Source organism: Myotis daubentonii, chromosome 6, assembly GCF_963259705.1.
Source record: "Myotis daubentonii chromosome 6, mMyoDau2.1, whole genome shotgun sequence".
In the NCBI taxonomy this organism is placed as follows: Eukaryota; Metazoa; Chordata; class Mammalia; order Chiroptera; family Vespertilionidae; genus Myotis; species Myotis daubentonii.
Genome location: NC_081845.1, coordinates 39,565,927 through 39,592,614, shown reverse-complemented (window position 1 = coordinate 39,592,614; position 26,688 = coordinate 39,565,927). Strand labels below are relative to the sequence as shown.

The 26,688-nt window shown below is 39.8% G+C and overlaps 1 protein-coding gene across 4 annotated transcripts in view; it reads right to left on the bottom strand.

Moving 5' to 3' along the window:
- Positions 1–25,407, bottom strand: part of PDSS2 (decaprenyl diphosphate synthase subunit 2) — a 230,023-nt gene extending 204,616 nt beyond the window's left edge. For all 4 annotated transcript variants that reach the window (XR_009453445.1, XM_059700799.1, XM_059700800.1 and 1 more), the window contains exon 1: positions 24,813–25,407. Coding sequence is in view for 3 of the 4 variants with exons in the window: in XM_059700799.1 (XP_059556782.1) it covers positions 24,813–25,105 (293 nt within the window). In the remaining variant the exon portion in view is untranslated. The remainder of the gene's footprint in view (positions 1–24,812) is intronic.
- Positions 25,408–26,688: the final 1,281 nt, after the last annotated feature.

Here is a 26,688-nt window from a genome sequence, read left to right as displayed (position 1 = left end):
CTCCGTGACAAGAGAACCCGGCTATGATGATCAACTGAACGCTGTCTCCGTGTCATTCCTTCTTCGCCGACTCCGTCTACGCCTTTGGGGACGGACCCCTGGACCCGCTGGGGTTGGACCCCGGCAACATTAGAAGTCTCCAACTTCAGAGCAACAGAACCTGCTAAAGTTTGGAGAAGGGGTAGAGAAGATTATCGGATGTGTGGGTGTTTGTATGCATTTTTAAATCAAAACAATATAAAATAAAAAGGTATACTGTCACACTCCCAACCGGTCACTATTTGCCTGATTTCCCCACCCCTATAAGGCAATCAGTTTTAGTCTTTCTTATGGTACTGAGTACATCCTCATATTAGTACACACACAAACATACTCTTCTCTCTTTTCTTACACAGAAGATAATGCGCTAACATACTGTTCTGTACGTTACTTTTTTTACTTATCTTTTTTTTTCTTTCTTTTTTTGAAACTTATGGAATTCCTTTGTTTGGCTCTACTGTGGTTTATTTAAATAGTCCCCGTGGATGAGAAGAAAAAGGCCAGCAAATGCTATTGGCTTTTGCTATTATAGTCAATCTTGCAAGTAGGATTGCTGGGTCACAGGGTAAAGGCATTTGTATTTTTGACATACTGCTACATTGTGCAGTTCTACCAACAATGTATGAAAGTTCTTGGACAACTGACAAGTTACACAACATTTGGATTTTTACCAATGTAATAGGTGAGAAACATATCTTATTTCTCTTAACTATCTATTCATGTCCTTTGCTCAATTTTCTTTTCTTTCTTCTTTTTTTTTTAAATCCTCACCCGAGGATATTTTCCATTGAGTTTTAGAGAGAGTCAAAGAGAGAGGGAAAGACAGAAATATCGATGTGAGAGAAACACATCGATTGGTTGACTCCTGCACATACACTCCCCCACCCCCCACCAGGGCCCAGGCTGGGGAGGAGCCTGCAACCAAGGTACCTGCCCTTGATCGGAATCTAACCTGGGGCTCTTCATCAGTCCACAGGCCAATGCTCTATCCACTGAGCCAAACCAGCTAGGGCCCAATTTTCTATTGTGTTCCTATAAGCTCTTAATATATACTAGGGGCCCGGTGCACGAAATTCGTGCACTGGGTGTGTGGGGGGGGGGGGGGGGGGGGAGTGTCCCTCAGCCCAGCCTGCCCCCTCTCACATACTGGGAGCCCTCAGGCATTGACCCCCATCACCCTCCAATCGCAGGATCGGCCCCTTGCCCAGGCCTGACGCCTCTGGCTGAGGCGTCCGGCCCGGGCAGCGGGGACCCGCAGCTGCAGCGGCCCCGCGATCGTGGGCTTCGCTTTAGGCCCAGGCAAGGGACCCCTAGCTCCCGGGAATGCCAGCTTCGACAGTGCCCAGCTCCCATCACTGGCTCCACCCCTACTTCCTGCTATCACTGGCCAGGCGGAAAAGGCACCTGATTCTCCGATCATGGCTGGGGGGCAGGGCAAAAGGCCGCCTTTGCCCTGCCCCCCAGCTCTTAGCTCCCCCCTGGGTTTCCGATCACTGTCAGTGTCAGGGGGCTTCTTCCTGCTTTCCCTTTCGCCTCCCTGCATTGTGCCTACATATGCAAATTAACCGCCATCTTGTTGGCAGTTAACTGCCAATCTTAATTGGCAGTTAATTTGCATATAGCCCTGATTAGCCAATGAAAAGGGTAGCTTGTACGCCAATTACCATTTTTCTCTTTTATTAGTGTTGATACTTGTCTGCAAGATTAGTGGCAAAATCTTTCCCTCAATTTATATTTCTTTCTTAAATTAAAATTTTTAATTGAGATATAACTGACATATAACAATGTATTACTTTTAGGTATACAACATAATGATTCGATATATATAGTAAAACGATTACCACAATAAGTTTAGTTAACATCCATTACCACACATACTTATCAATGTTTTTTCTTACTATGAGAATTTTTAAGATCCACTCTCTTAGCAACTTTCAAATATACAGTACAGTGTTGTTAACTATACTCATCACTCTATACCAGGGGTCCTCAAACTACGGCCCACGGGCCACATGCAAATACAAATATTGTATTTGTTCCCGTTTTGTTTGTTTTTTTACTTCAAAATAAGATATGTGCAGTGTGCATAGGAATTTGTTCATAGTTTTTTTTTAACTATAGTCCGGCCCTCCAACAGTCTGAGGGACAGTGAACTGGCCCCCTGTTTAAAAAGTTTGAGGACCCCTGCTCTATACATTATATCCCCAGGACTTATTTTATAACTGGAAGTTTGTACTTTTTGATTACCTTCTCCCATTACCCTCCCCCCCACCTCCCTGACAACTACCAATCTGTTCTCTGCATTTATAAGCTCTGTTTTTTTGTTTGTTTTGCTTTAAGATTCCACATATGAGTGATATCACATGGCATTTGTTTCTCACTGACTTATTTCACTTAGCATAATGCTCTCAAGTTGTATCCACGTTGTTACAAATGACAGGATTTCCTTCTTTTTTTATGGCTGAATAATTTCCCAGCGTGTGTGTGTGTGTGTGTGTGTGTGTGTGTGTGTGTGTACACCATGTTTTCTTTATCCATTCATCCATCAATGAAAATAGGTTGTTTCCATGTCTTGGTTATTGTGAATAATGCTGCAGTGAACACGGGGTGCAGTTATCTTTTCAGATAGTGATTTTGTTTCCTTTGGCTAAATGCTCAGAAGTGGGATTGCTGAATCATATTACAGTTCTATTTCTAATTTTTTTGAGTACTCTATATACTATTTTCCATAGTGGATGCACCAATTTACATTCCCACACAGCACACAAGGGTTCCCTGTTCTCCACATCCTGGTCAACACTTATTTCCTATAGGTGTGAAATAATACTTCACTGTGGTTTTTATTTCCTTTTCCCTGATGATTAGTGATGCGGAGCACCCTTTCATGTACCTGTTCGCCACTTGTATGTCTTCATTGGGAAAATATCTGTCAGATCCTCTGCCCAATTTTAATTTATTTTTCCCCTTATCGAATTGTATGAGTTCTTTATATATTTTACATATTAACCTCTTATCAGATACACTAGAGGCCCAGCACGCATGAAATCGTGCATGAGTAGCTCGCTTCCCATTGCCTCAGCTGGCCACCCTGCCCATCTCCGCTCATAGCTAGCTGCCCCGCCCTCCGCCACTCGCAGCTCTCCTCCGCTAGTAGCTCGCACCCCACCCTGCCCGCTGCGAGAGCCGCTGCTCATTTGGTGGTTACAGCATTACGGCCATGGGCCTTTTATATAAGAGATGATTTGCAAATATTTTCTCCCATTCAATAAACGGTTGCCTTTTCATTTTGTTGATGGTTTCCTTTGCTGTACAGCTTTTCAGTGTGATGTAGTCCTACTTGTTTATTTTTGCTTTGCTACCTTTGCTTTCGATGTCAAACCCCAAAAAATCACTGCCAAGATCTATGCCAAGGAGCTTTTCCTCTATATTTCTAGGAGTTTTATGGTTTCAGGTTTTATGTACAAATCTTTAATCCATTTTAAGTTGAGTTTTGTGTATGGTATAAGATAATGGTCCAGTTTCATTCTTTTGCATGTCATTGTCCATTTTTTTACACCACTATTTACTTAAGAGACTGTCCTTTACCCACTGTATATTCTTGGCTCCTTTTTATAAATTAATTGACCATGTATGCATGGGTTTATTTTGAAGCTGTCTATTCTGTACTAATAATAGATGTGTTTGTTTTTATGTCAATACCATATGATTTTGATACTATAGTTTAGTAATATAGTTTAAAATCAGAAAGTGCAATACTTCTAGCTTTGTTTTTCTTTCTCAAGATTACTTAGCTATTTGAGGTCTTGTGGTTCCATATAAATTTTAAGATTTTTGTTCTATTTCTGTGAAAACTGCCACTGGAATTTTGAAAGGGGTTGTAATGAATCTTGTATTTCTCTTCTGACTTTGCTTACAGTGAGTTTTGGTCACAGATTTTTTTTTAAGAAGGCAAATTAACCAATCTTTTTGAGTTCAAAATTTTGAATCATAATTTTAGAAAGGCTTTATAACTCTACGGTTATAATTAAAATCTCCCATGGTTTCATGGTTTACGTTTAAATCTCTGGCCAATCTGGTGTTTATCCAAGTATACCATGTCAAGTATGTCCTAACATTCTCTTTCCAGGTGGCTAGACAGTCATACCAATACCATTTATTAGATCCATCCTTACTCCCACTAATATGAGGTAATGCTTCTACCATATCCTAAGCTGCTATATTTTCTATTCTATTTCTGAGTTTTCAATTTTGCTCTATCAATTCATATTAGTAACACTGTTTAATTGAAGCTTTATGGTATGTTTTAATATCTGGAGGGCAATTCCTGCCCCCTATTGCTCTTCTTAAGGTTACTCAGGGTTGAATGTGCACTTTATAATTAAATTTTCTAGTATTTTAATTGGGATCACTTTAATTTGTATATTAAGTAGGGGAGAATCAACATTTTATGATGCTAAGATTTCTAGTCAAGATCATGGTATGTTTTTCAATATGTTCCTTAAGAGTATAGAAAGTAAACTAAGAGGCCAGGTGGGTAAGGTTAGATTCATGCAGATTGTTTCTGGTAACTGAAGGATTTGAAAGGGATAAGTTGGAGAGGGAGTAGAGTGGTAAGAGGGCATAGCAATAACCAAGCACCTGGATAAGCCTGCTACAGAGGCAAAGAAGAATGGCTATAAAGTTAGAAGAAAATCAAGTAAACAGTGTTTTTCAACAAAAAGGAAACTGTCAGTAATACAATTAGAACAAAGACTAAAATAAACCCATTAGATTCAGTGATATAGAAGTCATTAGAAATCTTGGATCTATTTGGGGAGAGAATTATAAGGCTGGAAGCTAAGGTAGGATTTACATTCTAGTATCGCCAACTATAACTATTTTGCTCTAATTTGATCCTAAATGGCTCTTCCTGAAGGTAAAAAATGCCACTAAATTCAGACTACAAATGTATAGTTATTATTCCTAAAATGGAATTCAAACAGTCCTAGAAGGGAGTTCTTGAATAATTCATGCAAAGAATGCACAGATCCAGAAAATAATGCCAATAGGAGGAAATATCAGGAAACAGAGTAGGAAATAACACCTATAGAGCAAAGGGGATGGCAAACATGAAGTAGATTTTCTCCAAAGCAAACTAAGCTATAGCTTCACAGTAGGATTTGGCTTGGAGTTAGCCCCTGCTAACAACATTCTCAAGCACAGCCGGAGATCCAGATAAAATAGGTGGCTGCCTAAGTAGGATGCACAAGACAAGCCCTGGCTGCTCAGAAATACTGCCATCTGCATCTTGTCAAAGAAACCACTTTCTCCCTCCCTCAACCTGATCCCAAAATCCTAATTGTGGTTTCTCTTTTAGGTTAGTGCCAACAGAAGCATACAGACTTCCCTAGTTGGAAAGTAAGGCTTAGAATTATTCCTAATTCTTTCCTAACATTCAGACAGGATATCATAGAGGATCTAGCTTCGAGGGGTCTGAAAATGGAGGAGTCAATAAAATGTAACAATGCCTTGAGCAGATCTAAACTGGGGCTGAATTCTTCAGAACAGAAATTAGGTGAGTCTTTTAAATTCACCTAAGCTGATCTGCATGCCAAAACCAATTTCCAATTGTAGGAAATATACACAGACCAATATCTTTCTTTTATTTTAACACAAATTTAGACCAAGAAAGGAAATAAAAAATCATACCATGATTATATAGGCACATTCATTGTGACAGCATTATACCAAAGCACTACTGAGGTTTCTTCTAGGTGTAAGATTCTTGTTCATAAAAAAAGATACTCTCAGATAAGGATTCTTATCCTCTTTGGTTGCAGGATAGGTAGATTCAATTAAAATTATTAAAGTAGGCATAGAGAGAAAAAAAAGGGTATCTGAAATAGAGGAGCCAATTATCACCTCTTTATTATAACTATATCAAGTAGTATAAACTTCTTTAGGTTATGCTACCCTGTTCGGTACCCCTCACACTTTAAATAGTGATATTCAGAAAGATTGGGGTCAACTGAGGAAATGTAATGCTAAAATATTCTGTGGAACTAGTGCCATAGGTTGTTCACTCTGCAATTGCCTTAAGTGGTAGAATTATAAGGAGGTATTGCATCAGAGAACTGCATTAGTTGGCAAAAGTTACTCCCTGAAAGCAATTCTCTGCACAAAGTTGTTCAGGGGCTGACTGTTGTTTCAGTTTAATTCGCATGTCTCCTTTTGGGAACCAGTGGGAAGTAAAAGGACATTAAAGGATGTAGTGGATATTCTAGGGGGCAAAATTTTTATTTTTTATAGAATTAGTAAGAACAGGATTCCACCAACTTATAGCAGGCGGGGTGGAGGCATAGGAGCCATGAAATGGGAAATAAACAGGAAAGAAGCCCGGCACAGGCATTTGAGGGTAATAAATATGAGAGCAATCTAGAAGATGAACGGTTCATGTTGTTTATGATTACAAACTGATTATTCCTCTAAGTGCAAAGGCTATCCAATAAGTCATATCCGGGTTGATTTGTTAGCACGGTACTTTCACCAGACAATAAATTAGAATGCAATTAAAGTGCATTCTGTCTGTTTATCATGGACTAAGATAGCTGACCATCATCCTCAATTATCTGGACGAACACACAGCATGACAGCACAGTGAAGAAACCTTCCAGCAAAGGGCAATAAACATCTTAGGAAGGCACTGAAATTGCTAGATTTCTTCGCTAGTCCTTTTTTAAATGTTTCCAATTTTGATAAAGTATGTAAACAGAACCAAATTAATTTAGTACTTGCTTCAGTACAGTAAGTCATACAGTAAGTCTGTACCCCAAACAGCTTGTCAGCCATTTGCGAAGGGCAGTGACTAAATCATAAAAGAAAACAGAACTGAATATATACTGCAAACCTCTGTAAGGTGGAAAACCTTAAGCATAGAGAAAATAGGAGAATCACACAGGAAAAAGATATAAACATTTTAAATTTTAAAACACATGTTTTAAAGAAAACATCTGTAGAATATAATTCAATTTCATTATATAAAGATCTCATAAGGCTTAACAAAGAACTCAGATCATGAGAAATAAACAAATACACAAAGAGAAACTAATAAATAGAAACATACAAATTTTCTCAAGTAAATTAAATTAAAATCAGAGTAACATTTTTTCACCTAATTAGTAAAAAATTCTTTTTTAAAATGACAACAACCAATATTGGCAAAGACATAGTGATACTAGTACTTTCATACATTGCTGATTGTCTTATAATAAACTGATTAGAATGTTCCAAAAATATAGTTTGGCAATTTTAATTAAACACTACAAAATGCTCATAGTGTTTAGCTCAGTACTCTTACATCATGGACTCCATCTAATAAACAAAAATATTAGTCACAGCTTGATCTATCAATAAGAATCTGAAATAACATAAAATCTGACAATAGGGTAAATACAACATAAAATATGGCATGATAATGAGTGGAATATTATGTGGCTATTTAAAATGATGGTTATGAAGACTAAGTAGAAAAGGAAAGAAAACTGTGTATGCAAGATGATCATATTAAAATAAAAATATACATATTATAGAAGATTAGGAAGGCAAATAGCAAAGTGATAATTATTTTAAACAGGTATGGTAGGCTATACAATTGTACCCTGTCCCCCGCTGCCTCCCAAAGATGTCCAGATCTCCCTGTAACCTGTGGATATTACTTTATTTGGCAAAAGGAACTCTGCAAATGTCAATAAGTTCAGGGTCTTGAGATGGAGAGATTACCCTGCCTTACCCGGATGGGCCTAATATAATCACAAAGCCCCTTTAAAAAGGAAGTCAGAAGAGTCAGGGTCAGAAAAGGAGATGTGACAACAGAAGCAGAGACGGGAGCAATGTGGCAGCCTCGGAAGTTGGAAAAGGCAAGGAACGGATTCTCCCTAGAACTTCCAGATGGAAGTCAGCTCTGCAAACACCTTAATTTTATCCCCATTTTAGACTCTGACCTCAAGAAAAGCAAGATGAACTTGTGCTGTTTGAAGCCACTAAGTTTGAGTAATTTGTTACAACAGCAATAGGAAACTAATATAAATGGTAAGACTGCCCTTTCTAAACTTTCTATAATGTTTGTATTACTTCTAATGATACATTCTAATATACAAATTTAGCTAAAATTTAATTTTCGAGATGAAAACATACTCTGCTGCAGTGGTTCTCAACCCAGACTGCATATTAGTGCCGGGGTCCAACCCCAGCAGGTCCAGGGGTCCCCAAAGGTGTAGATGGAGTCGGCGAAGAAGGAAGGACACGGAGACAGTGTTCAGTTGATCAGCAGCCTAGCCAGGATCTCCAGCCAAGTTCTGGTCTGGATCTCCAGAGAGGTTCTGCTGTTTATTTTCTTGTTACATCCGTATTTATCCCAGTTGATTTTAATCCTGTCAATTTCTATTACAAAGGTTAGGGCGTTTCTTATCTCCATTCCAGGGAGTAAAGATTATGTAGCTTAAGCATGATTGTTTGTAGTGATTAACTACCCGCCTGGCACTTAGTTAAGGAGTTTCATCCCCTCCCTAACTTCAGGGAAAAATCCCTACCTGGGGAAACAACCTTTCTAGGAGAGGCATCCCCTCCCTGACTTCAGGGAAAAATTCCTACCTGGGGAAACAACCTTTCTCGGAGAGGTGACCTTGGTTAAAACACACAGCGCTAAGGGGAGCAAACATATTAAGAACAGTATGCTATATACGCCAGGTCCCTTGAAACATATGCTGTGCAGATGTTTCTTTCCTGCAGCGACTGTGTCAAGCAGCAAGGATGGACCAGCTTCCGGCATATTAGTACCAAGTAATCAGCTTTAAGAAAAAGAAAGAATACCAATAACACACTTTCTCCCCACTCCCAGAGATTCTGGTTTAATATTGCTAGGCTCAAGCATCAGTACTTTTTAAAGGCCCTACATGCTAATGTGCAGCCAAGGTTGAGAATCACTGCTCTAGTATGTCAACTCATAACTGACAAGACTCCCTAACCCAAAGCAGGAATATCTGTCAACTTAAAAATACATTTCTTTCAAGAATTCTGCAAATACTCAGCAATGGTTTGTCTTAGCTTAAATTTAGGACTGGGAGCTATGTCCTAATTTAACTGACAGTACCAAAGAAAAAAAAATAAAATCCCTTCCTCTACTTCATCTGTGTTTCTCATCTGTGGAGTTCAAAGGACTCCTCAGTACAGTACTCCAAGAAAAAGGTTCTTATTAGCTGCTACCCGAAGCCCTTGTATTTAAATTAGAATAATTCACAAGAAGAACCGTGTACGCTTCCTTCACTTTTCTGCTGACAACTGACTTTATTATAAGACTACTAAAACTACGTAAGATCTTTAGTCTTTGAATTGTTACGGGATGTTTTAGAAATGTGTAGACTAGCTAAGAGAAGGCCTTTGTCAAAGTCCTCCGATACTCATTCTTTAAAGTCATATATTCCAGGTATCAAGCTCATACATTAAAAACAAAACACACACAGATGTTAGTATGTTTGTGAGTTAATGTATAACTTAAAGTTTTCAAATGTGAAATTCTCAGCTAGGGCAATTACTGACAAAGTCTTATGCATCTCATGGACAACTCATAGCATCACCTCACAGTCAACTCATAGCATCACCTCACATTCTTTCAGCAGCAAAATCCACATATGAGAAACATCATTATCAACCAAGTGTATCCAAAGATTGATTTCCATAGCAACCATAACCCTGCCAGCCACATATAGTGCATAAGGCATAAGAGTTAATACCACATGCACACAAAGTGTTGGTATTATGTAGTCCAGACTGTGGTTGCTGTAGAAATCTAACCCCAAGTCCCTCACAACAGTGAATAAAATGAAAACAACAGAAGAGTCCTTGACTACTTAGCCATCTATTCCTTTGCTTTCAAGCAGGACAATGCCATTCTAAATACTGTGTAATAAAGAGTTTTGTATTGATACCACTAAAGCAGCGGTTCTCAACCTGTGGGTCACGACCCCTTTGGCAGTCAAACGACCCTTTCACAGGGGTCGCCTAACGCCTAAGACCATCCTGCATATCAGATATTTACATTACGATTCATAACAGTAGCAACATTACAGTTATGAAGTAGCAATGAAAATAATTTTATGGTTGGGTCACAACATGAGGAACTGTATTTAAAGGGAAGGCTGAGAACCACTGCACTAAAGGAACACTTTCTACAAATATAATTTTAAATGATATCTTATCTCAGTTTAACATTAGGACCAACATCCTATTCCCTAAAAAATTCTCCCTTCAACTCTGTGCTCAGTTTGACTTTCAAAAGTTCACCCAAAGAGAATATGCCATCTTCTCCGGGGCTCAGTCAGAGTTAGTTCCACATACAGGTAAGCAGGAGAGGGGCCAGGTCTTGCTGTTACCACTACCAGAAGTATGACAGACACAGACAAGGTTATTCTAAAACAATTCTGCAAAAGTAGGAGGAATCACTTTATCTGACATTAGGTCTTACTATTTAACCATCATAATCAAGACAGTGTGGTACTGGCAGAATAGAAACATAGATCAATGGAACAAGAACCCAGAAATGGATCAATACAAATACACCAATTAAGTTTTGACAACGGTACAAAATCAGTTCAATGGAGGAAAGAGAGTGTTTTTAACAGACTATGCTGAAAGAACTGAATATCCATAGGCCAAAAATAATGAACCTTGACTTAAAACTATGCTATAGCCCTAGCCAGTTGCTCAGTGTTTAGAGAGTCGGCCCATAGACCAAAGGGTCTTGGGTTCAATTTCCAGTCAAGGGGACATACCTGGGTTGCAGATTTGGGCGAGTTTGGGAAGCAACCAATTGATGTCTCTCTCACATCAATGTTTCTCTCTCCCCCCTCCCTCCCACTTTCTCTAAAAATCAATGGAAAAAATACCCTCCAGTGAGGAGTAACAAACAAATAAAAATCAACTAACATATATTAAAGAAGGCTCTTATCAATTAGAGATTTTTATAAATTATAGTGATAAAAACCCTACTTGCTTTTTTAGTTTCCCAGGAAAAATAAAACTGCCCTGGCTGACACAGCAACATTTGCTTTTTCTCTGTGATTCCTCCAGGTTCCTGAAAAGATGTCATTCATTTCTAGTCTAAAAACAAACAAAACTCAACCAGAGTTGCTTTAAAACAATCCATGCAAGCCAAGGGCTGTGTGTGCCTATTCACCATGAAGCTTATAATCTCTACATCTCTATTTATATCTAACCAGTGAATCAGTGCACGGATTCGTGCACATTGAAAGAAAATTAATTAAAAGGTGGCTGGTGGGGCAAGACAGGGCAAGATGGGCTGGACACACCCTGAAACCAACCTCCCATGGCCCCTCCCTGGTGCCTGCAGAGTGAGTGAGGTCCCTCAGGCAGGTGGGGTCTCTCGGCCTGGCCTGCGGGGGTAGGGCCAAAACCAGCTCTCCAACATCCCCCAAGGGGTGCGAGAGGGCACTCTGCAAAGTTGCTGTAGTATAGGGTGTGGAATGCAAATGCAAGTGTGCCGTAAACCAGATTTGGGGCCGACAGTGTCCCAGCAACAACATAACCCATGGCCAAAGGTGGAACTGCATGCTGCGAAGAATCAGGCTCCCTCTTCTCTGGTTGTGTCACCTGAGAACCACCGCTGCCAAGTCACTGCAGCTCAGCAGTTCCTGCGTTGAGTGTCTGTCCCTTGGTGGTCAGTGCGCGTCATAGCAACTGGTCGGACAGGTGGATTAGCCTTTTTTATATATAGACTATAAAGGGCAATAAGTATATATTTAGATATTTTTAAAATAGAAAATTTATTAAAACATACTGACGAGTATACTCTACAATAAATATAGTAAGGGGAAAGACAAACAGGAGAAAAGGGTAAGAGAGTACAATGACAAGAATATCTTCCTTAACATAATCTTGAGAAAAACAGAATCACTTTAGTGGACCTCTGACTTAGGTGTAAGTATTTCTAAGACTATAAACTTTTTGAAAGAGATGATTTTTGTCTTTATATTCTCATTGCCGAGCATATACTTGACACACAGAAAGCCTTTAATAAGTATTCCCAGAATTGAATTGGAGTAAAACCTTTCCTAACCAAAGGATCTTGCCCTTTTCTACCTTTGCCTTAGTCATTACTTAGATCATGTGGGAAAATAATAAAACTAAATTTTTACCTTTGGTACATATCTCTAGCCTCACAATTCTGAAAATAAAACCAATTTGGTCAGTTAAAAATATCATTGGAGCAAATAAAATAACCTTCCAAGAAGATTCTGAGAGAATGGTAATTTTTAGGGCTATTTTTAAATATTTGTTAAAGTGAAGTTTCAGTACATGAAAATAGAAAAACTGAAAGGCTTTGAGAATCCTTTGGTGAGTCATAGGAAGAAAAGCAAATCCAGCTGCACTCAATAATCTGAAAACGTGTATCTAGAACTTTGAATAAGTAGTAAAACCAGAAACAGCTATCTGAATGGTTAACATCTAGTACCCATTTTTAAAACCTACTTTAGGGTAACTATTTTTGAAAAAACATTCATTAAACTCTTTAAACCAGAAGCACAGATACATATTTTTTTGTAAAATAAAAGGCCTATAAGGTGTTAAAACACACACGCGCGCGCGCACACACACACACACACACACTCGCACGTGTGCAAATTCTGAATCCTATAGAAGAAGTAAAGGGCAATTATAGAATACAGTATCAATGAAAAGCAGTTGGAAATACAATAGTAATGAGCAATATGAAGAGAAGTGGATATCTGAATCCTAATTTGTTAGACTCTATCACAAAGAATTAGCTCTTAAAAATCTATGATCAATTTATCCTTACAACTGAGCCCAGAATTAAGATTAGTCAGTATTCCACAACCATGAGTAATATATGAAACATTTTTAAAGGGTAAGAATTCAGTCATCCTTAAATAATTTTTATTAAAATTGTATGTAAATATGTATGAATATAAAATTATAAATACAAAATGGTTAGAGTTCTCATACAACTAAAATAAACAAAATCTGAATATAAAACTTACTCAAATTGGCATTAATTTCCTATGATAGATGATGGTACTTGACTGAAACTAAATTTCAATTCCCAAAATGAAAGTGGTTCTGGCAGTCTGGGTACGTTCTTTGGAATAAGGGAAGTCTATGGTGAAGATGCTATTCTCACTCCACTTTCCTCTACACAAACTATATGAAACTTTTATTAATATAACATACTGCTATTAGCATGTCTTCTGACTGGTCCCAGAAAATTCTCCTCTCACTTTTGACACAAGAAATAGATCGGTAAGGGGCATGCCACAATTATTATTAATCATATTAGTTAGTGGCTCTTGTTTCCAGGGCTAAGGATTCTGGTGGAAGGGACTACAAATGAAATGGATTCCCCAAACTCAGAAAGTGATGGGAGGAGCCTCAGGGAGGCTAAGTCCAGGTGGTAGCAGGTAACTGCCAGAAGCAAAGTGGCCATGGTGATTCTAACTGGCAGCAAGGTGATATGGTGTGAGGGTATTAGGTCATCTCAGATTTTGTTGTGATAGGCAGAAATCCCTGTCTATATTTAATTAATCAGATCCAAGAATTCAAGTCAACAGGCATTCCACTAAGATATGTTTTGATTTAAATAATCAAAAACAAACAACTCCAGGTCTACTGAACAGAGATCTATTTGGGACACTATAGTAGAGAGTTGTAGCCTCTCACCCAAATCTGACACACCCAGTTCTTGAATGGAGGAGGCCAAATCCCTTGTGAAAGATTTTTTTGACAAATGGACTTCTGGCCATTTACCCAGATAATTATGAGCTGATGAAAGGAAAATACCCAAGCCTCTTGAGGATTGGTCTGGAGAAGGGATATTTGGATAAATGTATGGGAATGGAACCAGCACCTGAGAATATCTGCATTCCACATGACTTCTAAACAAAACTACCACAACTGAGAAGAGGCTCTTAATACTAGTAAGCAGATGCACAGGTTGACTTTCATTGACAAAGTGAGACATTCTCCTTGCCTAATCAACTCAGCTCCTGACAAAGCAGTATGGTGGCAGGTAATGGTGGCTATGCTTGTATTCAACAGCAGGGATTCCCTTCCACCAAGGCTAACCTGATGGCCTTCACAAATAAGTGTCCCAATAAGATAAACTCTTTCAGACAAACCATTTACCTCACAAGGGATAGACCCAGTGACCATTTTTACCCTGGAGAGGTGAGAAACTTATCCTCTTCAGAAGAGACATTTATTCTATGTTTGGATATGATTTCATGTCATACTTCTACCAACACTACCATTTGTGGACTTACCTGTGTGCCAACATGAGACTCAACAGTGTCTCTGATGAAAAAAATCACTTCCCAGCAAAAATCATTCAACATCATTCAACTGGCTGGTGACTAAGGTCTTCTCTAATTCTTAACATGTTCCCTTCCCACCTTGCAGAAGCAGCCAGGTTCACACAATGGTGAAACAGCCTATGACAAAACAGACAAGGGTCCACCTGAGAGTTACCATGTTGGGAGACTGGGCTATTGCTGTGAAATGCAGTTTATCAGCTGACCCAGCCTTCTTCCAGTTGGGTACTGGATATGACACTTCTCAAAACTATAACTAATGACCTCTCAACATTTTGTTTCCTGTCTAAGATTGGGAGCTGCTAAAAGTGTTTGTGCTCAAGGAAAGCATACTTCCAAGAGGCATAATAATGGTGCCTCTGAAACAGAAACCAAGATTGCAGAAATAATCCATACTCCTTATTTCATGGGTATATTAACTAGGATCAGGTATCACCAATTATGACAAAAAACTCAAAACAACAGTTTAAGCAATAAGAAGTGTACTTCTGTCTTATGTAAAAGAAGTCTGGAGATGGGGTAATCCAGAACTGTATGGAAACTCCACAATGATACTATGTTCCTTCCTTCTCTCCGCTCTATCATCCATAGGTTGTGGCACTCAACTTCATGGTCAAAATGGCTTCTACAACTCCAGTCAGCACATCAGCATTCAAAGCAGCAGATTGAAAGAATGAACAAAAAAAGGTAGGCCCCCTTCCTTTAGGTTACTTCCCAGAAATTCCATATATTTCCACTAACATCTTTTTGGCCAGAAATTAGTCAGTGTCACACTTCTTTTCCAAGACGGAAAATGATCATGAAAATTGAAAAAGACAACCAACAGTCTCTACCATGGTGCCAATAGTTTTTTGTGTTTCCTCTGCCTTGCTAATTACTGTGCCTATATAGGTATAACGGTAGTGGGAGATTTTACCACTTAGCCCATGGGTTGAAGAATATAAAAATTGGATCACAAAAAAATTAAAAGTAGATCAAACATCATTCTCAAGGTCTAGACTTGATAGTGAGTTATCTGATTGAAGAAGTGGTATATTTTTAGTATAAGTGATTAATTACATTATTTCAGATGGGGACATCTTTAAAAATGTCTGTACAGTAAGAAAGTGGGGAAGGGGGACAGTAAATTCAAGGAAGGGGTGTCCTGCCCAGAATCTGTTCCTGTTTTATCTCATAATATTTCATCACTTTTCCTTTAAGAATATTCTTACCCTTATTCTGTGAGGCCTGAAATACAGTAGTTTAACCCTCCAATGGCAAAATGAGTATTTGTGCCCAACGAAAGTGTTTGTGGCCAATGACTCAGGCAGAACCAATCATACCACACCATTTGCCAGTAAAGGAACTGATTTACATTAGGTACAAGACAAAAGAAAGGCCAAATAGAGTCTCTCTAGGAGGAATTTGAGCCTGGAGGAGCCATATAAGAATGAAAGGTGGTTCAGGCCAAAATTTCCTGACAATGGTGTTATATGGTAGTGGAATTGTCTGTAAATTCCTGCTACTAATATCTGTTAGCTTCCCCAGTTCCCATTCTTCTTAAAGCCTGAGTTTTTTAATTCCCCCTTTAAAACTGTGATCTACTGTGGCCTTCCAATAAATTTCCTATTTTTGCTTAAGTAATCCAAAGTCGATTTCTTTGTTTTCCACCAAATAGCCCTGATATAATTCTATACCCCATCCCAAAGAGATCATCAACCCTTATGGCTTTTACTTCTCATCTTCCAACCCTAGCTCTGGTGTCTATCTCCCTTAGAGCACTTGACCCATTCCTAACTGCTCTTTGGACATCTCCACATGCTACAAACACTTCAAGTTCAACAAATCTACAACATTTCCCCTTACTCTCAGGACCCAAACATGCTTCTCTTCCTGTATGCCCTCTATCAGTTAACAATATCACATTATAGTACTCCATATATACTCAGTCTATTTTAAATGTTATCTTATCTTAGTCTCAAAATTACCAACTCCTGTCAACTCTTTGAAAGTGTACTTTGAATCCTTTATTTCCACTTCATCCCCATCACCACTGCCTATCCCAAGAACATCTACTCAATGTTCAATATTCAGCTGAAATCATTTCATTGAGACTTGCTGCCTGTATTTCAAGCTATCTGTACTCCAAGAATATAGATCATGTATTTTATTCAGTTTTCTATTTGTTCACAATTGAAGGCAAGTATAGCATTAGATACTGTATCTTGGCATAAGCAGACATTTCCAGCCTAACTTTTTTACCTCATCCCATGTTCAGCCCATACAAAATGACTACTTTCCTATACTGCACTAAGCAATTCCTTACATCTTACATTCTTTTCCTGCCGGGGCCATTTCCTTCTCATCCAACATGGCACAACTCTAATGTCACCTCATCTTTGAAAGTCTTCAATTTTCTCTAAAGAGAGATTTCTCTCTCCCTCTCTGTCTCTACAGCATATTGTTCATGCATACTACAGCATGCATACTCAAGGTATTCTATTTGTATGCCTCCCCACTAAAATAATTTCTAATTATAATGATGTTTGATTACAGTTGGATACGTTCTACATGTCAAGTACTACCTAAGCACCTTACTTATATTTGCCCATTTAATCCTCACAAAACCCTAAGATACAGGTACTATCATTATCCTCATTTTATAAATGAGGAAACTAAGACACAGAGAGATTAAGTAAGTTGCCAGAGATCAGAGCTTGGTAGTGGTACAACCAGGATATGAATATAAACAGTCTTATTCCAGAAGTATTGCTCACTATACTGTCTTTCATGAATTCCTGAAAGGCAGCAACTATGTCTTATTCTTGTTTGTACACCCCGTGCCCAGAGCACCTCAAATATTTGTGGAATGAATTAAAATTTATAACTTTCTCTTAGTCATCCAAGAAAAAGTTCTTCATAAGTAACGTAGGTTTTCCATCAGTAATTACAGAACTGAATCTAGAAAGGGTCTTTCATAAACATGGGAGGCTAAAATTAAATTTCTAATAAGTAATTCAAAGAGCTCTGAAGAATTTTACCATGCAGAAAAGACAAATAAGGTTTTTTAGGTAGTCAAGTAAATGTAGTAAACTCAGTCAGGAATAAAAAGTCTTTACCAAGGAATCAATATCTTCTAAGAGAGAGACTAAATGTCATAATCTGTCCCCAGTACATGTATACTAAATTAATCCCATCTATCTAAATCTGAAATAGAGGTCAGTGTTTTGAAGGCAAAAGGAAAAAGACGGTATTTAAACAAAAATTTAATCCTAAGGGCCAACTCTATCAAGAGTAATCAATTAAAGCCCTACTGCTCAATAAAATCAGCTGTTGAAGCAACAAATATTTAACCAATTCTATATAAAAAGTATTAGTCATCAACTTTAAAATAATTAAGTGTCCTCCATATAATTATTAAGAGCAATAAGGTCTTTTTTTTTTTAATCCTCAGCCGGGGATATTTTTTTCCATTGATATTTAGAGAGTGTGTGGAAGGGAGGGGGAGGGGAGAGAAGAGAAGAGAGAGAGAAACATTGATGTGAGAGAGACACATCGATTGGTTGCCTCCCACACATGCCCTGACTGGAGCTGGGGATCTAACCTGCACCCAGGTATGTGCCCTTGACTGGGTATTGAACCAGAGGCCCTTCAGTCCACAGGCCAACACTCTAACCACTGAGCCACGCTGGGCAAGGCAAGCATTAAGTTCTTGAACAGTAGATAGTATATGAAGTGAATTTATAAAAGCTCAAAGTACTTAAAACTAAATTTATACAGAAATTTAAGTGATTAGGAATAAAAAAAAATATTTTGCACAAGTACGTTTAATTAGCAAGAGCGTAATGAACCACAGGGTGTAAGTTGTACTGGGAAGTTGCACTGTCACTCTCTTTAGCTTCTCCCACACTATCAATTTACATCACATAGCTGGGCTTCTACTGCATCCTACATATCACTGTCCCACCTGGACAGGCCAACAATCCCTCACACAAAGCTCCTGAAACAAAAATGTCTTTCCAAATTTAAAAAAATTTATTAAATATATTTTTATTTATTTCAGAGAGAGGGCGAGGAAGAGAGAGACAGAAACATCAATGATGAAAGAGAATCATGGATAGGCTGCCTCCTGCACACCCCCTGCTGGGGATCAAGCCCACAACCGCAGCATGTGCCCTGACCGGGACTCAAACCGTGATCTCCTGGTTCATGGGTTGACACTCAACCACTGACCCACACTGACCAGGCTAACCATTTTTTATTTTAGGAAGGTGCATTTAAACCTAGCACTCTAGCAGGATATGGGGCAGTATCCTGTAATCAAATACATTAATATTTCTGCAGCAAAATGCAAGAATATCCACATTAAGTGGAATAAAGAAAGGCTACAAATAATCTCATCAGTTTGGATCAGGTTTATGAGTCTTAAAAAACATTGTCTTCTGAGCTTTTAGGAGTTTTAAATAGTAGAAAAGGGCTCTAGAGTTGTATAACCATATTGCATTCAATCTGCTCACTTCCTCCTTGAGAAGTGATAATGGCTTCCTTACTTGCCATATTCAGTTATGACACTAACTTCTACACTAGTCTAGAATTGGCAATCATTTAGTCAATCTCCTTATTTTTTTTTACTTAGGAACTAAAGCCCAGTGAGATGGAATAACTTCCTAGGGTCACACTGTTCCCTACTGACAGAGATGAAATTAAAACATACAGGTTTTCTGTCTCCCAGGCTTACTTACTACTTGTTCGTTCGTTCATTCATTCATTCATTGTTTTCTTTCTCAACTCAAAGTGATTTTTTTAGCTTTCCAGAATAATGAAATAATTATAGGCTCACAGAAAGTTGCAAAAATAGTATAAAAAAGTCCTATGTGTCCTTCTTCCAGCTTCTACCAGTATATACTGTAGTGCAATATTAAAACCAAAAAATTAACATAGGTATATTAGTGGTAACAAAACTACAAAGCTTATTCCATTTTCATATTTTGTTAAACTGCATTTATTTGTATGTGAAGGTGTATACAATTCTATGCAACTTTATCCCGTGTACAGATTATGTAACCGCCATCTCAATCAAGGTACCAAACTGTTCCATCACCTCTTTGTATTTACATTCCCTCCTGCTCCTCCACACTGCCCCTGACTCTGGCAACCACTCCTTTGTTCTCCATCTCTATAGTTTTGACATTTTGAGAGTGCTGTATAAATGGAATCATACAGCATACAAACCTTTGAGATTGACATTTTCTTTAATTGTGGTAAAATACACATAAAATTTACCATCTTAACCATTTTTAAATGTACATTTTTAAGTATATTCACAATGTTGCACAGCCAATCTCCAGAATTTTTTCATCTTGTAAAAATGAAACTCTACACTTATTATACAACACTCCTCAATTCCCCTTCCTTCCAGCCCCTGGCAACCACCATTTTACTTTCTCTGAATGTGACTACTCTAAATAACTCATATAATTAGAATGATACAGTATTTGTCTTTTGTGATTGGCTTATTTCACTTAGCATAATGTCCTCAAGTTTCATCCATATTTCCCTTTTCTTGATGAGATGGCTTAGGTAAAGAAAGAGAAGGTAGTAAATAATAGATTATGGTGGTTTCCTTTTTTTCTCCTGCTGTTTGCCAAAAATGTCACCATTCATCTAAATTTTAGGGCTAACAGACCTGATTCATCCCTAACATACTATGTAGATTTATCCAAAAAGTAAAATGACCAGATGGGTTAGACTATTGATTTAAGTAAATAATGGAAACTCCAAATATAAAATGGGACTGTAAAAGAATTACCATATCTGGTTTCCTATGCTCCTAACTATATCAATACAAGGGGTCTTTGTGTCCTTTTGCTAATATGCTGAGAGCATCTTCTTAATTATCAATGCTTTGCTAACAAAATCTCAACAAAGTAAGAGCATAACACGTGAAATAACATAGCTGCCTTGTCCATGTTTTTAACTATCATTTACAAAACCACAATCTGCCTACCCTATGGATGAAATAAATGCCTGCTCCTTCGCTAAAACAGATATACAGGATGGGAAAAGTAGGGTTACAGCTGTGAATACACAAAACACAATTTATTCCTGTATTGCTACTTATTAATTACTGTATTATTTCCCATACGAACAACTGTAAGCCTATTTTTATCCCACCATGTATATATACCTTCTGACAAGTTTTTTGCTCATCAGCTACCAGTGAGTGGACTTTAAATAATTTGCAACACGCTGTCAAAGTAAATGTAATAAAACTACATGCAGATTAGCTTTCTTTTCTTACAAAATAAAGCAATTCATAGATGTTACTCCAACAACTTTGCTGAAATTTATTTATTTTATCCCCCTCCAATTCTTTTACAATATGCACAATGTAACTAGGTATGCAGGGTAGGCTACAATCTGGAAAGTTTCAAAGCCATCAATCTTACAGGCTTTCATCTAGTATGTTTCTGGTGGCCTCAGAAGGGATCATCTCCAAGACCCCATATGATAGTCTGGCAATTAACTAGATGAACTGGAACTCTCAGAATATACAAATTAATAAGGCTCTTTTTAGCTCTACTGTTTTCACTTCAATGCTTTATTACAGAGAAAACAATATGCACAATGTAATATACGATTACAACTTCCAACACTAACACTACCACTCCCATCACACACACACGCACACGCACACACACACACACACACAGAAACCCACGACTTGATTAGCAAAAATTAAGAAACCTCATAGTTCTAGTGTTGTGAGAACATGGAGTAACCTGAGTTCAGACATTGCTCATGAGAGTGTAAACTGGTACAACCACTCTGGAAAACAATTTGGTATTACCTACTATAGCTGAACATGTGCATATACTCCTGTATCTATTCTCTTGACAAGTACACCAAGAGGTATGTGCAAGAATATTCACAGCAGTACTTTCATAAGACCAAAAAATGCAAACAACCCAAAAGCTGACTGAAAAAAATACTGTGGCATATTCACACAATAGGATTTTAGATACCAGTGAAAAACTAATGAAGTACAGTTAAACACAACCTGGATGAATCTTAGAAACAATGATGCATTAAAAGAGCAAGTCATAACAGATTATATGCAATAAACTACCATGTTAATAAATTTCAAAAAGAAGAAAAATTAAACATGTTATTAGTTATGGAAACATTCATGCAATTTTAAAAAGGAAAAATAAACACAAAACCCAGTATACATAAGGTCAGGCAGATGGACAGGGGAGTAACTCACCATCAACAGGATTGATAAAGTTATGGTTCTTAGATTGAGTGATAAACTCTTTAGTTCCATTATTAAGCTTTGTAATATGTGTGTGTCTGTGTGTTGAGTGTCTATCATATAGAATCTCTGGAGAACTAACATTCCAGCTATAGGACAAGTTTAGCCCACTCATAAGATGACATTCTTGGTAACTGGGAATGATGCCAAGAAATAAAATCACTCTACTATTGATATTCGGTAACTTTTGTAGCAACAAAGAAATTGCAGGTGTCTCAAAAAATTAAAGCAAGGGGGTGGGCAAGGGAAGTGGGGGTGACTATAAAAGAGCAAGTGAGGGATCCTTATAGTGATGGAAATGTTCTTCATCTTGACTGTATCAACATCAGTATTATGCTTATGATATTGTACTGTAATTGTGCAAGATGTTACCACTGGGAAAATGGTACATTGGATCTCTCTGTATTATTTCTTCCAACTGCAAGTGAATCTACGATTATCTCAAAGTAAAAGATTAATTAAAAAAAAGAAAACATAAAAAGAGATCATTTTCATCCAAGGTTTCTTCACCTTGGTACTACATTGTGGGGCACATAATTCTTCATTGTTAGGGACTGGCCTGGGCATTGTTGGGTGTTTAACAGCATCCCTGGCCTCCATCCATTAATGCCATTAGCATATCCCAGTTGTGACAAGATTTCCATACACTGCCAAAAGTTCCCCAGGGGGGCAAAACTGTCCCATTAGAGCAGTGGTTCTCAACCTTCCTAATGACGCGACCCTTTAATACAGTTCCTCATGTTGTGGTGACCCCCAATTTCATTGTTACAAATTGAACATAATTAAAGCATAGTGATTAATCACAAAAACAATATGTAATTATATATGTGTTTTCTGATGGTCTTAGGCGACCCCTGTGAAAGGGTCGTTTGACCCCCAAGGGGGTCGCGACCCACAGGTTGAGAACCACTGCATTAGAGAATCACTGCTCTAGACATAAAAACAAAGAAGAGCTGTGGAAATGTTCCTCAAGATTAAAGGAGACTAAAGAGGCATGGCAACTAAATGCAATATCTGATCTTACACTGGATCATGTACTAGAAGAGGAAAGAATGCTTTTATGAAGGACGTTATTAGGTCAATTAACAAAACTGGAATACCAATGATAAATTAAATAAAAGCATTGTATCAACATTAAATGTAATTTAAACTAAATTGATTACTGTGATGTAATTATGTCAATAATATCCCTATGCTTAGGAAATACGCAATGAAGTATTTAGGAGTAAAGGACCATCCTATATAATAAAAGCCTAATATGCAAATTGTCCCCTCCACCGGGAGTTTGCGGGGGGGGGGGGGGGGGGGGGGCTGGCCAGCCAACTGCCTGCAGCCCCTCCCTCTGGCTGGATCCCACCCATGCACGAATTCGTGCATTGGGCCTCTAGTGATGTATATAATCTACCATCAAATGATTCAGAGAAAAATATATATGTGTATCTGTGTGTATATATATTTTATATATACATGTGAATAATATTTGTATAGTAAAGGCCTGGTGCATGAAATTCGTGCACAGGGGGTGGGGGGTGGGTCCCTCAGTCCAACCTGCACCCTCTTCAATCTGGGAGCCCTCAGGGGAGCCCTCTCCAATCCGGGAGTTTCTGTCTATCTTTGCAATCATATGAACGAATTGTCTGAGACCCCCCCCAACCCAGTTTGGTTTGGTGCTCACAGAATAATAGGTCTTTTTTTTTCTTTGCTCCATTGGTGGAGATTTCCTAGAAGTTGCAGGATATCTTTCTTTTAATTTTTCCTCAACATTCTTAACTTTATTTATGTCTCTCACCTTTGCTTTCCCTCCATCCCCCACCGCAACAGTAACTTGCTCCAGGCTCACTTTGCTCTAGTGCAGCGGTTCTCAACCTGTGGTTCACGACCCCTTTGGCAGTCGAACGACCCTTCCACAGGGGTCGCCTAAGACCATCCTGCATATCAGATATTTACATTACAATTCATAACAGTAGCAACATTACAGTTATGAAGTAGAAACGAAAATAATTTTATGGTTGGGTCACAACATGAGGAACTGTATTTAAAGGGGGCCCATGCACGCTGCCCACAGGCCCACCATCTTTGTCAGGTTAATTTGCATACTCACTCCTGATTGGCTGTGGGCCTCACAGAGGGATGGCCAATTTACATATTTGTCTATTATTAGTATAGATATATCATACATGAATCTGATTAAAGGATATACAAGTGTGTTCATCGTACTATTTTTATTCTTGCAACTTTTCAATATGTTTGAAATTATTGACAAATAAAAAGTTGGTGTGTAGCCAAAACCGGTTTGGCTCGGTGGATAGAGCGTCGGCCTGTGGACTGAAGGGTCCCAGGTTCGATTCCGGTCAAGGGCATGTACCTTGGTTGCAGGCACATCCCTAGTAGGAGATGTGCAGGAGGCAGCTGATCGATGTTTCTCTCCCACCGATGTTTCTAACTCTCTATCCCTCTCCCTTCCTCTCTGTAAAAAGTCAATAAAAATATTTTTTAAAAAAAAGTTGGTGTGTATTTTTTAAAGTGGAAGCAAAAGTTGTGGCCCTTAAAATTCTAATGGCAGGTTTCACGGTACTCCAGCATAAGTGATAAGAATCCCAAGACTGGATAATGACTACTGACTGGATAAATCCCTCCGTCAAGCCTGGGGCATTCTTGGAAAGAACTGTCTACCTTCAGCCTATCTCCCCTTTCCATTCTTTCCAGAGGTGACCTCTTGAATAGTGCAGAATCGAAAGTGAATCCATCCCATTTTTAAAAGACGATTTCTAGCAAGTGACTCACACTCTCACCCCTCACTCAGTTCCTCCACCAATCACTGAGGCATCTTCACTCTCAATCATTAAGGAAAAACGCAAAAAGTGTACACGTATTCCTCAAAAGAAAACCACTTATCCGCTCAACTGAGCAAAGAGAGGAAGAATGTCAAGGTGAGTGGACTAGAGAAGAGACAACATCCACGTCTAGGAGGGCTGAGGAAAGGAGGAGGTAAAGAGAGAGAGGCGGGGAGCCAGCCAGCCTTAGTGAAGCACGAACGGCGTGCCCGCCATTCAAAAGGACTCGCGAGGGGGTGCGAGCGCGCCGGCGGGAGAGGAGCTCACCTGGCGGTGGTGAGCAGCGGGTGCTGAGTCCCCACCAGCTTCCGCACCTGCATGGCGATGTTGCTGAGCTCGTCGCTCAGTAGGCAGCGGAGGCTCATGAAGGACGTGGGGTAGCCCACGATCTTCTCCGCCTCCGACACCACCTGATTCCAGTAGGCCGGGGCCTTGGAGGACTGGCCCCGCCAGGAGCCCACCGAGACGGGGCCGAGGGACGGGGACCACCACAGGCGGCGCGGGCGTCCCGGCGCCCGGAGATGGCGGGGCGAGCGCAACAGCAGTGGCGGAAGGCTCATAGTTTTTGAGTCTGGGAGTGTCAGGGGCTTCGGGGTGCCCGGAGGTGGCCGGGGAAACGAACCAGGGGCAGAGGAGGAACTTGCTGGGACTAGAAGGAATCGGCGACTCTTGACCCTTAGAGGTGCGTGGGTTCCAGAAGCTGTAACCAGAAGCGAACTTGAACGGCAGCTGTCTGCAGCCCAGCCTAGATAGATAATTGCCCTAGCTCAGCACTGCCCCCGGCCAGCTGGGGTAGAAACCACGGGGGATACCTAAATGGGGGGCGCCATCTTTACAGGCGGGGAATGCGGCCTGTCGTAAAGACGGAGGCGGGCTATTCTGGAGCTAAGACTGCTCCCTGCTTTACGGCACAGCCGTGAAAGCCCAGAGGGGGCGTGGCTCTGAGGCGGAGGCCTCAGCTCCTCCCACCCCCTGGCTCTGGCCTGTGGCGGCCGAGGGTGGCGGGAATGGCGGGGCCGATGCTCAATGCTGGAGTCTGGAATCTAAGCCGAGTGTGATCATCAGAGCATCCCCAGCGCCCAGCACAGCGTGGGCACACACAAATATTTGTGTCATGAACGAGGGTCTTTTCTTGCGGCCTCCAGCCCGCCCGGAAAGGAGGGCGTTGGCCACCTTCTCTGGAAAGCCGCGGGCTGGTAGCTCTCATCCTCCGCCCCGGCCGTGGTCCTGGGCCCGCGTGGTGGCGACGTCTGCGGCTGCGGGCTCTGCGGAGCTGTGGCTCGAGGGTAGTGGGGATGCAAAGCGCACGCGTGGGTCTGATCTCATGCCCTCAGCTCCCAACCAGATGGAAAGTGGCGTGGCCCGGCCCAAAGGGTTCTTTTTCCCCAAGGAATGTCCTCTGACTTGATCCAAGTCACTGGCCTCCTCGCTGAGGCTGGTTTAACCCCCGTGGGCAGAAGCAGCCTTACCTCCCTCAAGGGTGCGGAGAGTCACCTCTTTGGAAGAGCTCCCCTTCCAGGATTCAGAACTGGACCGCTGACCCCAGTACTTTAGTATGGCTCGTCAATGATCGCAGAATCCTCAAAGCAACCCCATTAGGTAGGTAGCATTCTCCACGTTTTATATGAAGAAACTGAGGCACAGCCAAGTCCTGCAAATTGCCTAAGGCCACACTGAGCAGGGATGGGAACCCAAGCAATCTGGTTTCTAAATCCACGCTCTTAACTACGCGTTAGAGACTCTCAAAATGACACCTTACCAACCATTCTTTTTTCCTTATTGCCGTCAGTGTGGTTATCATTTCTATAATGCAACCTATTCTTTTTTTAAAGTATGTCCAGCATTCTCTCTTGTCATCCCAAACAAGTGTTAAAACCCTTATTAATAAAAAATGATGTATTATGCAGTTTTACACTCTTAAAAATAGCTTGCAAAGCTCTCTTCAACTTTCAAAATCCTTTCAAATTCATGATTGATATATTTTAAATTAGCATCATGCATACTACTGGACTAGACTTGGGCTCCGTTTAAAAATCAGACTTGCCGAAACCGGTTTGGCTCAGTGGATAGAGCGTCGGCTTGCGGACTGAAAGGTCCCAGGTTCGATTCCGGTCAAGGGCATGTACCTGGGTTTCGGGCACAT